Source organism: Pseudonaja textilis, chromosome 6 (genome assembly GCF_049901715.1).
Source record: "Pseudonaja textilis isolate UNSWEBS1 chromosome 6, rPseTex1.2, whole genome shotgun sequence".
NCBI lineage: Eukaryota > Metazoa > Chordata > Lepidosauria > Squamata > Elapidae > Pseudonaja > Pseudonaja textilis.
Genome location: NC_141995.1, coordinates 5185778 through 5199449, shown reverse-complemented (window position 1 = coordinate 5199449; position 13672 = coordinate 5185778). Strand labels below are relative to the sequence as shown.

The window sequence follows — 13672 nt, the reverse complement described above, 5'->3', positions numbered from 1 at the left end:
GGAAGTGTTGTGGGCTGTTGGTCTTGGCAAGGGCATTCAATCCTTTGCTAAGGGTCTGCTGGTAGGGGAAGGGGTTGGACTAGAAGACCTCCAAGGGGATCATCACCAACCCTGTTATTCTACCTTCTAAATGTTCGCCCCTATCCGATAAACTTCTGGCTCCCGCTTGGACATTTACATCTGGGGAAGTGGAAGCAATTGATCCTGGAGTTCTGCTGGCTAAGATAATCTAGCATTTGATGCCGTGTTCTTGGGTGTGACCAACGTGCCAGCTATGACGGCCAAAGGCCAGCCAACGCAGGCTTAATAAAACTGCTGAGCAGGAAACCCCCCATCCATTTGTCCCCGGCGGAAACTCACAGGGTGCACAACTGACGCCCTAAGAACTTTATTCTGCAAAGAGCACAAGGCTGTGCCGTTTCGACCACTCGGAAGCAAAACCCCAATCTGTTGGTTCTACAGTAAGAATTTATTTATTAGAGTCCTTCCAACATTGTTCTGGAAGGAATCAAAATCACTACACAATTTTAATAGCCTGCTTCTTGAAGGAACAGAAGTGAATACGACATGAAAATCTTCAAAAGGAACCAAGGTTAAAAACAAAAAAAAAACAAGAACAGAACACAAAGAAGCAACTGGACCCTAAATAAAATTCTGCAGAGGCACTTCCCATCTTCGTATCACGTTAAGCTCTCTTCTTCCGTACCTTCTTTTCCTGTTTGCTCTGCTGGGCTCTTGATTATGAATTTCTGAAAAGATGCACAAAAAGGTTTCAAGTTGTTATGACCAATTATAAGAGGGTGAAGCGTTGATTGCCCCTCCCCGCTCTCCCAATGGCTAATCAGTTTTCCCGTTTTGAAAAATTCATGGGTTTTTCTTTTCCCTATCACTTTTCCAAGTGTGGCAACCAGGTCTACACACAAAACTTCAGGGGATCCAAGGAAGGAGAATATTGGTAGCTCAGGACTGACAGGAGAGGTCCTGGGGGCTCTGAGCTTGGTGGTTTACTTCCAGATGTTCCCTGTTCCAACTAGGACACATCATCAGTGCCAGGAGTGGCGTTTGCAGAGGAGGAGGAGGAGGAGGAGGAGGAGGAGGAGGAGGAGGAGGAGGAGGAGGAGGAGGAGGAGGAGAATGACTGTGGGATCCTTGGAGCTCTCTGAGCTTGGTGGTTTCCTTGCAGACATTTCATTACCCAACTAAGACACATCATCAGTGCCAGAAAGGAAGGGGGTTTGCAGAGGAGGAAGGATTGGGAGGTCCTTGGGGCTCTGAGCTTGGTGGTTAATTCCAGATGTTTCATGACCCAACTAGGATAGATCATCAGTGCCGGAAGGAGGAGTGGGGGAGGAGGAGGAGGAGGAGGAGGAATTGTGGGGTCCCTGATACTCTCCGAGCTTGGTTTCCTTGCAGACATTTCATGACTCAACTGAGAGACGACATCATCAGTGCCAGAAGGGAGGGGGGGTTGCAGAGGAGGAGGAAGGACTGTGGGGTCCTTGGTGCTCTCTCTGAGCTTGGTGGTTTCTTTGTAGACGTTTCATGAGCCAAACTAGGTAACAACATCAGTGGCAGGAGGAGTGTGGTTTGCAGTTAATTTATATTCTTTTGTGGCTTGCCTGGTCAATGTTGGTGGGGGCGGTCTTAAGAGATTCTCTGGTTGGTCTGTTTGCTGTTGGCTTCTTGGGCAATTTCCTGATTGGGGTATTATTTACTCGATTGTTGGCCTGAGGTTAACCTGGGAGTTCATCTCTGCTGACCTGACTGCTGGTCCACATTAATGGTGGCCTTATTCTCAGTCCCTCCTGCAAGGATTCCCAGAACGGAGCCCGCTTTTTCAAAAACACCACAGGGTCATCCTGCTCTGGCTGGAGAATTCTGGGAGTTGGAAGCCCACAAGTCTTAAAGTTGCCAAGTTTGGGGACCCCTGCACTAGGGCATCAAAATCTTTTTCCTAGTAAGTGTACACAGCTTAGACCTCACCCACAGAGGCCAAGGACAGGCCTTCTTCTTTTCCAAAACGATTCACGTCCTGGAACCCCTGACCCAAACTGGGTCACTAGGGCTTGAGATTACCTAATTTGGCTGCTGAAGCCAAGCTCAGAGAGCACCAAGGACTGCTCATTGCAATTCTGAGCTGCCTTGCCCTCTGCCCACTTCGACGCTAGAGCGAGCTGGTTCTCCGATTAGTAAGGATTTGGGAAATGTTTTAAGAAGCAACCACTCGCAAGCTTCTGTTGACGTATAACATTTAATAGCTGCCAGTTGCTGTAAGGCTGATGCAATATAAGGCTGATGCAATTGAAGATGAATTAGCATTGGTATTGCCTTTTTAAAGATTAAGTAGGGGTCCACAGAAGTCTTACCATTTTAAGAGGTGTTTATATAAGACTGACATTACAGAGGGCGTGTTTTCTCTCCTTGTATCCTGTATCCATTGCGGAGTTCTCAGTGTAGAGTTAAGAAGATTGATTGCTTGTAAGGTATTTGCCTACCATGTATATTTCTGTATATGTCTTGTATATAAACCACTGTTAAATGTCTAAATCTCTCTGTGCTGTGTTTTGCTCCTGGGCTGACTCATAATAGTAGCCACGCTGCAAACACTTTGACAGCTTCTACAGTAGTTGTTAAAGAACCTGCAGTTCACCAGTTTAGAGAAGGCAGCAAGAAAGAAAAAGAGGAAACTTCTGGTTGAATACATGGATGGGATAGGGGAATTACAGGTAGACCTCGACTTACAACACTTCATTTAGTGACTGTTTGAAGTTACAATGACACTGAAAAAAGTGATTTAAAAGTGAAGCCAGATTTGCTTTACATCCCATGTTATTAACTTAGCAGCTTCAGTGATTTGCTTTACAAATGTGGCACGAAAAGTCGTAAAACGGGGCAGAATTCACTCAACACATTTCTCACTTAGCAACATAAATTTTGGGCTCACTTCATGGCCTTAATTCGAGGACTATCTGTAGTCAAGTTACTGGGATCCTTTGAACCTTCTCCTTGATCATCCCTATCACAAAGACCCCGGGAGAATCTTTCGTGCTGGGATCCCTGGAATGGGACCCACTGGGTTTTGGCCAGCGGCATTCTTCTCCAAGGCCACCACAGAAAAGACAGGATTTGCACTCGGTTGAAAACAATGACCCTGCCCCCCCCATTTCACCCGAGCGGGGAGGGCTCCTTGTCCAGATGGAAAAATGGTACCTCCATGTTCTGCTGGTGAAGCGGAGACTGGCAGTGGCTCTTCATAGATGCTTCGTCCACACAGAAGCAGGAGCAGATCTGACAAAAGTAGCCAGCTTTGGGGACAAGGAAATCGAACTCTAGAATGAAGACCACAAAACAAAAAAAGTATATATTAACAAGGACCATTGCAGTTCATCCTTTCTTCTATCTGTCTGTCTGTCTGTCTATCTTTCTTTTCTTTCTTTCTTTGTCGCTTGTATCCTTACAATTTATATTGACTCTTTCCTAGTATGATTTGATTGCTTATTTGTACCCTATGACTATTATTAAGTGTTATACCTGATGATTCTTGACTCTTGATGAATGTATCTTTTCTTTTAGGTACACTGAGAGCATTTGAACCGACAAATTCCTTGTGTGTGCAACTACGCTTGGCCAATAAAGAATTCTATTCTATTCTGTTCTATTCTATCCTATCCTATCTCTCCCTAAGATAGAAAGATAGAGATAGAGATAGTTCTCTCTTTCTCCCTCTCTCTGATAGAGACAGAGAGTGATCATTATCTATCCATCCACTCTCCCATCCATCCATCCAAGTTTATTTGCTTCCCGTCTCACCACAAGGCTATCTAAACAGAGCAACAGAGTCTTGATGCTTACTTCTTATCGCCTCCCTGATTTTTCTCCTTTTCAATTATCACTTCAATTATTTTCTGAACCAAGAAATACTGCACAGGGATACACAAAGCGTCATTATCTTTCTCTTTTCGCTTCCTGGCCTCATAGCACACTAACTGCCTATGGTCTTTTTGGGGAAGGGGTGTGTGTGCATGCAGAAAACCAGCTCTTAACTGCTCAGACATCCGTACCCAGTTCAAAGTACAGCAAAGACAATCGAGCAGAGTTGAAGCCATTCTAGGCAAGCGACCTCCTCTGAACCCTGAAAGATTTTTCTTTTAGGATCTCCTGTCCCAAAGGCCTACCTTTTAGCTGGCTTGGAGTCTTCGACTTCTCTGAGGAATCTACTTTTCTCTGTTTATTTTCTGGTTCTTCACTTTTAGATTCCACGTGATCTACAACAACAACATTCGGATTAGCAAATGTGGTAACTGACCCCATCGTGCCACATATGTGGCTTGTAGCTGAAGAGTGGCTGCCCATCCTCCCGCCTGCCTGTAGAAGATGACCAGGCTGAGCCCGAAGGAGGGGTCAAGAGGGTCATCAGTCTGGAGTCCCTTCGTGACCATAAGAGACCCCACCTTGACTTCCACTGACCCTTATCTACCACTAGTTTGCCTTGACCGTTAGTATTTCAGATTCTTGTAGAATGTTATCATGTCATAAATAAACCCGTTTTCATTTGAACCGCCCTGGCTTCTGATTTCCTATGCTTGACACCGCCTTTTACTTGCTTCTCCAACCTTCAGATTTATTTATTTTGTTTATTTATTAGATGGCTGTCCACTCAGAAAAAAATAAAAGCCCCAAATGCAATAATTAACAAAAACAATAAACCCCCATATCCCAATCAAGGGACTATCAACTCAAGACAAATGAGTTAGCAGTAAAAACAAAACAAAAACAAAAAAACAGCCCAAGGAACCACCAAGGTTCACCCCTATCAGAATGACAGGGCAGCCGCTAGTATGTAAAATCAGAGCAAACCCAACAGCCATCAGTCAAACAAGCCACTTGATGGGCTCCCTCCCACTCCAGGTTCCCGTTGGCAGAACCTGGACTTTAGGGCTCTGCGAAAGAGGGCCCCAGTCTAATCCCTCCGGAGACGATGTTCCACAGGGAGGGAGTCACCAGGGAGAAGGCCCTTCTCCTTGGTCCCACTAGATGGACCTTCTTAAGACCTCCCCGCTCTGGTGGATTGGGGAGGGGGGGGGAATGTCACTGGGAAAGAGGGTCCTTCAAATAACCTGGTCCCAGGCCATGTAGGGCTTAGATTGTGACAACAGGGCCTCGAATTGCACCTGGAGGCAAATTGGCAGCCATTGCAGCTCCTGCGGGAGAGGCAGGACCCACAGGGACCCCCGTGGACCTGCACAAAACCACGCGGGCTGCTGCACAGGCAAGTGGAACTCCCGGATACTTTTCAAGGACAGCCCCATGTAGACTGAGTTGCAAGAGATGCTACCCCGCTTGGGGAGATCATCCAGAGGAGACAGCGACGGCTGCAACCACGAGGGCAGAGCCACGATGGGGACAGGCAGGTGCCAAGGTGCTCCTCTGCCTCTCCCTGGTTTTCCTACCTCTGCAGGGCTTTTCACAGGGCTCTTTCGCAGCCTCAGTGTCCTTTCCCAAGACGGTATCAGGGCTCAGCTCAGGATTCTGGGCAGCTGGTTTGGAAGCTGCTGCCTGTGGTTCTCCAGCTGCCACGCCCTCTGTGGAAATCCCTGGGCTCGGGGATGGCGCCGCTCCAGCATCTCCCTTCCCCTCCTCCTCAGAAGTGGTGGCTGAGCTTCCTTCCACCTCCATTTCAGTGACTTCAGCCGCAGCAGCATCCTCTCCGGGCCTCACTCCGTCTGTCACGACGGAAATCTCATTAGATTTGGGTGTTATATTTAAAGTGTTTATACAGCCACCCGTCTTTCAACCAACTCTACGCAGCTCCCAACCCAAAACCGTATGAAATCTCTTTGGAAGAAGGTATCTGTAGCTTGGGGCTGAACTGAGGGGGTCCTTGGTGCAGGAGGAGTCCAGCAGAAACCCCAAGCCAAAGACCGGGTCGGTATGGGGCAGTGCCACTCCATCCATTTCTTCGTGCCAGGGTTCAGCCGAAGCCTGCTGTCCCTCATCCAGGCCCTCAAAGCCTCCAGGGCTTCACTGGATTTGTCCAGCTAAAATCTGGAATGGCCCAAACCTTTGTTTCCGCTGAACCGTGACAATCCCAAAATGGATTTGGCTGAAGTTCGGGACATGACATTTTGTCTGTCTTCCTTTTTTCTGTTTTCAATCACGTGCAAATAAAGAGGACGCTTCGGAGCTTTCCAAGTGTTGGCTCTCTTTTAGTTTCTCTTAACTGAGGTATTACAGGTAATTCTCAGCTTAGGGCTGCAATTGAGGCCAAAATTTCTGTTGCTAAGCGAAACATCTCTTGAGTTTTGCCCCATTTTACGACCTTTCTTGCCAGAGTTGTTAAGTGAATCACAACAGTTAAGTTAGTCACATGGTTGTTAAGTGAATCGGGCTCCCCATTGACTTGGCTTGTCGGAAGGTCACTAAAGGGGATCAGGTCATACGAGTCAGTTGCTGAGGGTCTGAATTTTCATCACGTGGCCACGGGAGATGCTGCAAGGTCGTAAGTGTGAAGAACAATTATAGGTCACTTTTTTCAGTGCCATCGTAACTCCAGTCACTAAATGAACTGTTGTAAGGACCACCTGTATACAATGGGAAGAGGCAGGATCTTCTATTTGAGCCATTAACCAATCCCAGTAAGGCACATCCCAGCTAGACAGCCTTTTTCACGGAGTCCAATTCCTACCCATCCACCCACCCCCCAAAAAGGGGGGGGCGGCAATGTTCCTTTACAGTAGCAATAGCCCTTAGATTTATATACCACTTCACACTGCTTTAGAGCCCTTTCTAAGCGGTTTAGTCAGCCTCCTGCCCCCAACAATCTGGGTCATTTTACCAACCTCGGAAGGAGGGAAGGCTCAGTCAACCTTGAGCTGGTCAGGATCGAACTGCTAGCAGATGGCAGAATTAGCCTGCACTGCTGCATTCTAACCGCTGTGCCACCACGGTTCTAAATCTGTCCCTGACTACCTACCAATCTACCTGCCTACATATATACCTACATACTTAAATAATCTGTCTAATCTATCATCTCTCTATAGCAATAGCTGTTAGATTTATATGCCGCTTTACAGTGCTTCACAGCCCTCTCTAAGAGGTTTACAGAGTCAGCCTCTTGCCCCCAACAATCTGGGTCCTCATTTTACCCACCTTGGAAGGATGGAAGGCTGAGTCAACCTTGAGCCACTCAGAATTGAACTCCTGACACTGGGGCAGAGTTATTGCCTGCAATCCTGCATTCTAACCCCGTGCCACCAGGGCTCTTTTGCCCCCGGAAGGTCCTTCCCTCACCTGCACCCTTACCAAGCGATTGGTCGTCCTCCTGGGAATCGCTTCCCTTGCTGCAAGGCTGCTCCTTCTGGCTCGCATCTGGCTCTGTGGAGAGAAGGGGCACCTTTAGGTTTCCGGCCTGCTCCTCACCGAGCTTTCGCCGCTTCTTGGAGGGCCTCTCCACCCCGAAGGCCGATCTGCTTCTTACCTTTCTGCAGCGGCTGGCAACCCAAGTCGGACTCAGTTACTGTGTCTGTTTGCTCCACGTCTTTTCCTTCCTCCTTTTCTTTACACTCTAGCTCCGTCTTCTCCCTATCTAGGTCTACCTCCTCTCCTCCCACGGGGTTCTCATTTTCAGGACCCCCCGGCTGGGCTGAAGATGCTTCACCCTCCAGAGGTTCACCCCGAACGCTTTTCCTCCGTTCTGGCGGGGGGTTGACTGGAATTTTAAAGTTGTCTGGTTCCGCAGAAGACTGGATCTTCTCATTGGCTTTTTCCCCCGGTGCTGTTTTGATCGCTCCTTCCGAATTTCGGCTGGTGGACGTGCCGGGTTTTTCTTCCTCCTCCTCTTCGCTGCCCACCTCGTCGACGGTGACAAAGCTAAACTCTTCCTTCAGGCGGTTGAAGTCTTCCAGGAAATCTTCGTCGTCTTCGGTCACTTCGTCTAACGTCATCAAGGGCTGCTCGTCGCTGTCTTCGTGAATCTCGTCCACCGTGACTAAAACGCTGGGATCCTCTGGGATCTGGGAAGAGAGAAAATCCCCGGCGTCTTCAACCCCTCCTTTCTCATTTTCCTTGCCTCGGAGCATCTCCTCCTCCTTGAAATGGGAGAGCTGGTTCAAGGGAAGCTCTTCCACCTCTCCGATCTCATCCACCGTCACTAAGCGCTCCGTTTTCAGATCCGGCTCGCTCTCCCCTGGAGTAAAAGGTCCCTTGGCCGTCGCCTGGAGAGTGACGTCCTCTTGCTCGGAGATCTCGTCCAAAGTGACCAGCGACTGTGGATCTTTCATATCTTCGTTGATCAGTTCTTCCTCTTCGTTGACTTCATCGACCGTGACCAGTCCCTGGGCGTCATCGGTCATGGCTTCCAAGCTCAGAAGGTCCGCTTGGCCCATCCCACCCTCGTCTTCCCCAATTTCATCCAAGGTCACGAAGGAGACCTCGCTCTCGGCTGTGGGGCCGTCCTGCCCCTTGCCTTTCTTCTTCTTGGAGGTTGGTTCGCAGGGAAGGTTTTTCTTTGGGGGGTCCTTCCTTTTGCCCCTTACAGGGTTCTTCCTAGGCTGAGGGGCCTCCACTTCATCAACAACTTCATCCATGGTCACAAACTCATCCAAATTAAATGGAAAAAGCTCCTCATCCTAGAAAAAGGGAGAAAGAAAAAACAACAACAACCCCCCCCTGGTTTTACACCAATCGATTTGTAAATGACGTAAAGGCACACGCGTCATTGTGGCAGGTATCAGAAAAAAAAAAAAAGAAAGCATGCAGGCAACACAAGAGTCAGAGTATGCTTTAGAACAGGAGCGGGCGAGTATCAGGACTTTACAACCTGTGGACTTCAACTCCCATAATTCCACAGGGTATAGAGTTGCCATAGCTGCCCATCCTTGCTTTAGAGGGCAATCTGGAATGAAGGGGATCTTTCATAGGTTCAAAGAAGCAGAAAAGCAGCTGGCTTGCCTTTTTGGAGTCAATTTCGGTATCTATGTACCTACCTATCTATATACACACATACACACACACACACGCCTAAGTCACTTCCATCAACTGCAACAATTCACTTTTCAGCAAAAAATATTTTCCCTAGAAAGTATCACTTCACTTCCCTAGTGAAGTTAACAGGAAGAAGGCTCATTAAAGTATTAGGACTGGGTAAAAATTTGGATTCAGTTTGGGGAAAAGTTTAGGCACAAAGTCAGTCACTCCTTAAAAAACGACAGCTAAGAGTCGAAGTCCACCAGTCTTAAAGATGTCAAGTTGGGAGTCCCCCAGCCTAAAGTCTTCCCCGTGTACCATTCTCCTGGGTTATAGGAACCCTGTTAATTGGCTGGCTTACCTCTTTGGCTTTAGGGCTGCTTTTAGAACTTCTGGTATTCCTCTCAGCAGACACCTGGGGAGGAGAAAGTGGGAAGATGGTGAGCAAGGAAAACAGCGGCCTCGTAAGCACAATTAATCCTCAAAGAAATGGCATTCTTAACACGCTACAAGTTGAGACTGTGCCAATTGTTTTTAAGACCTGAGTATTCAGCGCACCAGTGATTTTTATGGGTAACTTATCTGACTTCAGGATCGAGTCTACGCAAAAGCAGCCGGGATGCCGTACGAGAAGCCGCACCTCACAACGGGAGAATCTCAGGAGCCGCCAATGGAAAGAACGAACACTGTGTGTCCGTTTGGAAATTTGCATCGCGAAGAGCCGGCTCTTTCCTCCCTTCCGCCAAACGCATCCAGGTTAAGCTGCTTCCAGACGCACCTCCCAACCGATGCTGCGTGGCACCGAACCGGTTTGGTAGCGCCGAGTGCAGCAGCCGCGTACAGGGAGGGGACGGGGACTCGCTCAAGGACTGGAAGAAGCCTCAAGGTTAGGGACCAAGCCAGTGCTTTAATCCCCTCCTCACCTTATTGCCGCCGGTATCCCGCTTGAGGTTGGAAGGTCTACTGTCTTGCTCTCGGCTCTGCTTTGGACTCCCCTTGGTCTCCGCCGGGGGGTCCTTGTCTTGCTGCGAGGAGCTCTTCCCACCGCCTAACACAACTACCGCCAGCGAACTCATGTTTAGCTTAGACTTGGCGCTATCTGGGATGTTGGACCGGCCGTTTGCAGGCCTTTGCTGACTCGTCGGTTTTGGCACCGGTGTCTTCGCAGCCACTCCTTGGCTCTTGCTGACTGGCTTCTTCTCTTTCCTTCGAGCTGAAGCTCTCGTCTTGGGTGGGTTCAAAGCCTTCGGGACAGGAGTGACCTGTGCACTGGCTGCAGTCTCTGCCTCCAGCGTGCTCGCTTTGCAGGATTCCCCGGCTTCGGCTTGTCCCAGCCCTTTACCCTGTAGTGTCTTCGGCACAATTTCCTCGGGGTTCTGTACCTTGGCGTTCTTTTCTGGGGTCCCTTCCAGTTTGACTTCTTTGGTGCTTGAGACCAAGTCTTTTGGGAGCTTCTCCAGAATCACCTCAACCCTGGCCATCTGCAGACGAGACTTTTCCTTGACGCTTGCCTTCGTTTCCACCGCTGCTGGCTTGGCTGCTACCTCCGCACTCGCTTGAGAGGTGGCAGAGGGGCCCTCCAAGTCTTCCTCCATTTTCACCTGAACCCTGGGAGCCGGTGTCTCTGCTAAGCCTACGGTGGTTTCAGCATTATCTGCTTCCAGGGAGGCCAACCTGTTACCGGACAGAGTGTCAGTACTTGGCATTTCCTGCAGGGCAGCTTCTGTAGAGCCCGGCCCTAAGCCTGCCCTTTTCTCTTCTTCCGTGGCTGAGGCCGAGAGGGTTTCTTCTTTTGAGGCACCGTGAAATTCTTCTTTCCCGGGAGCTTTTTCTTCCTTTGCCTTCTCTCCGTCAGGCGGAGAGGCCTTTCTCGGCAATTCCTGGCCAGAATGATCAGTCTTTTTTTCTTCCTTTTTCAGAGCGGAGGACAAAGCGGAGGCTCCTTTGGGTTTCGTGTCTGAAGACTCGAAATCCTGGCCTGCGCTTGGCGCTCCAAGCCCAAAGTCTTTTTTTAACGCTTCCGAGTCTTCTCCCAAGTCTTCGATCTTCAGGGGCTGCGAAGCTGCTTCCCCTACCATCTTCTCGCTACCCAAGTGCTCAGTCTCTGTGTCTGGAATAGCATCCGAATTGGAAGCGTGGTCTTCCGTGGCCTCCGTGGGAGGAACAGCAGATGGGGCCACCACTCCTGATCCTTCGGGAATTGTTTTCAAGTCAGGGCTAAATGTATTTAAAAAAACAGAACAAATCAAGCTATGTTGAGAACGCCACAGTTATCAATTACCTCTTGATGCCAATGGCTGGGATCTCCTGAAGCAGTAATGGCTTAGGATGGGGAGATCTAACTTATTCTACTAACCTCGGTTTAAGCGTGTGTGAACGCTTCTAACTTGGCTATCCTTATGGCAGGCAACCCTAAAGGAGTCCTTCGAAGCTCACTACACAGATGCCCTGTTGACCCCGGAGCTGAGAAGATTAGAACTTAAGGCAGGGGAAAGGAAAAAAAAAACCATACAACTACAGAGAACTTGTGCTTGGGTTGTGAATGAGTTATTTCAACTGAGAACAGAAATGTTAATAGTTTGTCCAGAGGCTGCCTGCAGGCTGCCTGTCCCTAAGCAGCCAAAATGAGTGAGGACACTTCCAAGGGGAACGGAAATATCCACATGCAAAAGGTTAACCTCGAGGGGATCCCAAGTGCCTAACAGCTCCCAAGGAAAACTGAATTATAAGACAAATGTATGGGATACTACTACAGAGGAACATTTTCAAAAATATAAGCAGTTTCAACAGCCTTGGCTGAGAGTCTGTTTTGTTTATTCGCTTTCCAACTATTTTCCTTTTCTCTGAAAATCTCCACGGAGATCTTCCATTCCTCCATCCCCCCCTTTGGGACAATCCTCTGCCATTATCTTATCGTTCCAAGGAGAGTGTAGATTATTTAGAAAAGGGGGCTGGAGTCTCAATATCACTACAATAGATGACAAGACCTCGAAATTGGATCATGGACAGGAATTGTCATTTGTAGGGTCGGCACAAGAAACACAAACCACACAGAATAGCAGACAGCTGTGCAAAAAAAAGAAAAAAAGAAACCACCACCCCCCAAACCCTCAGTTGTCCTCAGAATCGGTAAGAGAAGCAGGCATGAACTGATTGCAAACTTCATAGGACTTTTGTCATCACGGGAAAGGTTCTTGTGATCTTCTGCAAAAAATGGTAAGAGGGCAGAACCCTGCAAAACAGGGCCAATTTTAGAAGATCAACGTTTGGTCACTAACACAGACTGCAAAACTCTGCCCTTTCAAAAGAGGTCTGGCTTTTCCAGCAGCCAGCAAAGAAGATGGAGTAAAGAGGAGAAGTCAGGCTGTCTTGGTTCTGGATGAGATTCCAAAGTCGAATCAAAAATCTCTTCGGCCTTTGGAGCTGTGATCCTTCATTCAACGCTACCAATATTATAGGCATATTGTTCAATCCTGAGAGATTCCCTTCCCAAACTAGTATCTTACATAATATAGTTGGAAAGGGACTGCAAAATACGAATTGATAAATAGCACTCCTGCAAAAGCAGGTTTCTAAACCAAAGATTTCCAAGGATGAGTGTAAAATCCCTCTCCGCCCCCTTGTTTTTTTTTATTTTTTGCTTTTCACCAATAAAGCAAATTACGCTGAATTTCTTTTCTGCTGGGAAAGGGCTGAAGAAGCTGTTCGAGGCCATTCAATCTCCTTAACCAAGGAGGGTTATTATTCATAAGCCACCTACCGAGAATATTTCAAATGGCTTTCAAGGAATGTAGGGATTGGACATAGTTCGCTTGGGAGCAGAAGAATGCTATTTTAAGTCAAGAAAAAAACAACTTGGTGGTTTGGATGCCTCACAAATCCAAAATCATTTGATAAAGCAAAGTATAACAAAACTAAGATGCATAAGCAATAAAGGAAATATGTTGAAGAGTTATGGAAAAATCGGGAAATAAAAATAAAAGTTGCAGGAAGTTCCTCTTGATTTCAGGGAGCGTTAAAGAGTTTATTCCGCAGTCGTGTTCTGACACTAAGGCAGCCCCCCTCTTCTTTGGACTATTGAGGAACTGAATGAAAAGGACAATCCAGAGAGCAATGAAAGGCCAAGCTGTTCAGAAGTCAAAGGGCAGCATCCAACTGAACAGAATAAGAGGGTTGGAAGGGACCTTGAGGTCTTCTAGTCCAACCCCACCCTTGCTCAAGCAGGAGACCCTCTACCATTTCAGACAAGTGGCTGTCCCAGTCTCTTCTTAAAAGCCTCCAGTTCTTCTTCTCCACTTTGCATTCGGTTATTTTGTTCTGCTTTCTTTTTGGGATGGGGGGGGGCTGAGGGAAGGAAATTTGCTGGAAAAATGTCAAGAGAGAGATGGGGCAGAAAAAAATATTCAGGACAGCTGCCCTCATCAAGAAGAGAACCTGCTCACATTTGCATCACCCATTGTAATTGCTGGTAAATGCTGGAAAGCTTTCATCAAGCATGCCTGATTGACTGCAAAGCCATAAATATGGTTCTCCGAGGTTTCCCAAAACACTATTGATAAGAACAAGGCAAAAAAAAAAAATATTAAGCTTTCTTTCTGCTTTCCATAGCTTCAAAGAGTTTCTTGCTTTCATCTCTCATCAGTGTCAGAAGCACCATTTACAACAGGGTGCCCAACCTCAGCAACTTAGCAAAGCTGGCTGGGGAATT

The 13672-nt window shown here is 47.8% G+C and overlaps 1 protein-coding gene across 2 annotated transcripts in view; it reads right to left on the bottom strand.

Moving 5' to 3' along the window:
- Positions 1-450: 450 nt before the first annotated feature.
- Positions 451-13672, bottom strand: part of ZNF638 (zinc finger protein 638) — a 44316-nt gene continuing 31094 nt past the window's right edge. The window contains exons 19-26 of one of the 2 annotated variants that reach the window (XM_026723695.2): positions 9888-11181; positions 9326-9379; positions 7478-8627; positions 7291-7374; positions 5451-5723; positions 4176-4265; positions 3211-3329; positions 451-749 (exon numbers count right to left, since the gene is read on the bottom strand). In XM_026723695.2, coding sequence (XP_026579480.2) covers positions 681-749; positions 3211-3329; positions 4176-4265; positions 5451-5723; positions 7291-7374; positions 7478-8627; positions 9326-9379; positions 9888-11181 — 3133 coding nt within the window. In that variant the 3' untranslated portion in view covers positions 451-680. The remainder of the gene's footprint in view (positions 750-3210; positions 3330-4175; positions 4266-5450; positions 5724-7290; positions 7375-7477; positions 8628-9325; positions 9380-9887; positions 11182-13672) is intronic. The other variant, XM_026723696.2, reaches the window with a different exon arrangement.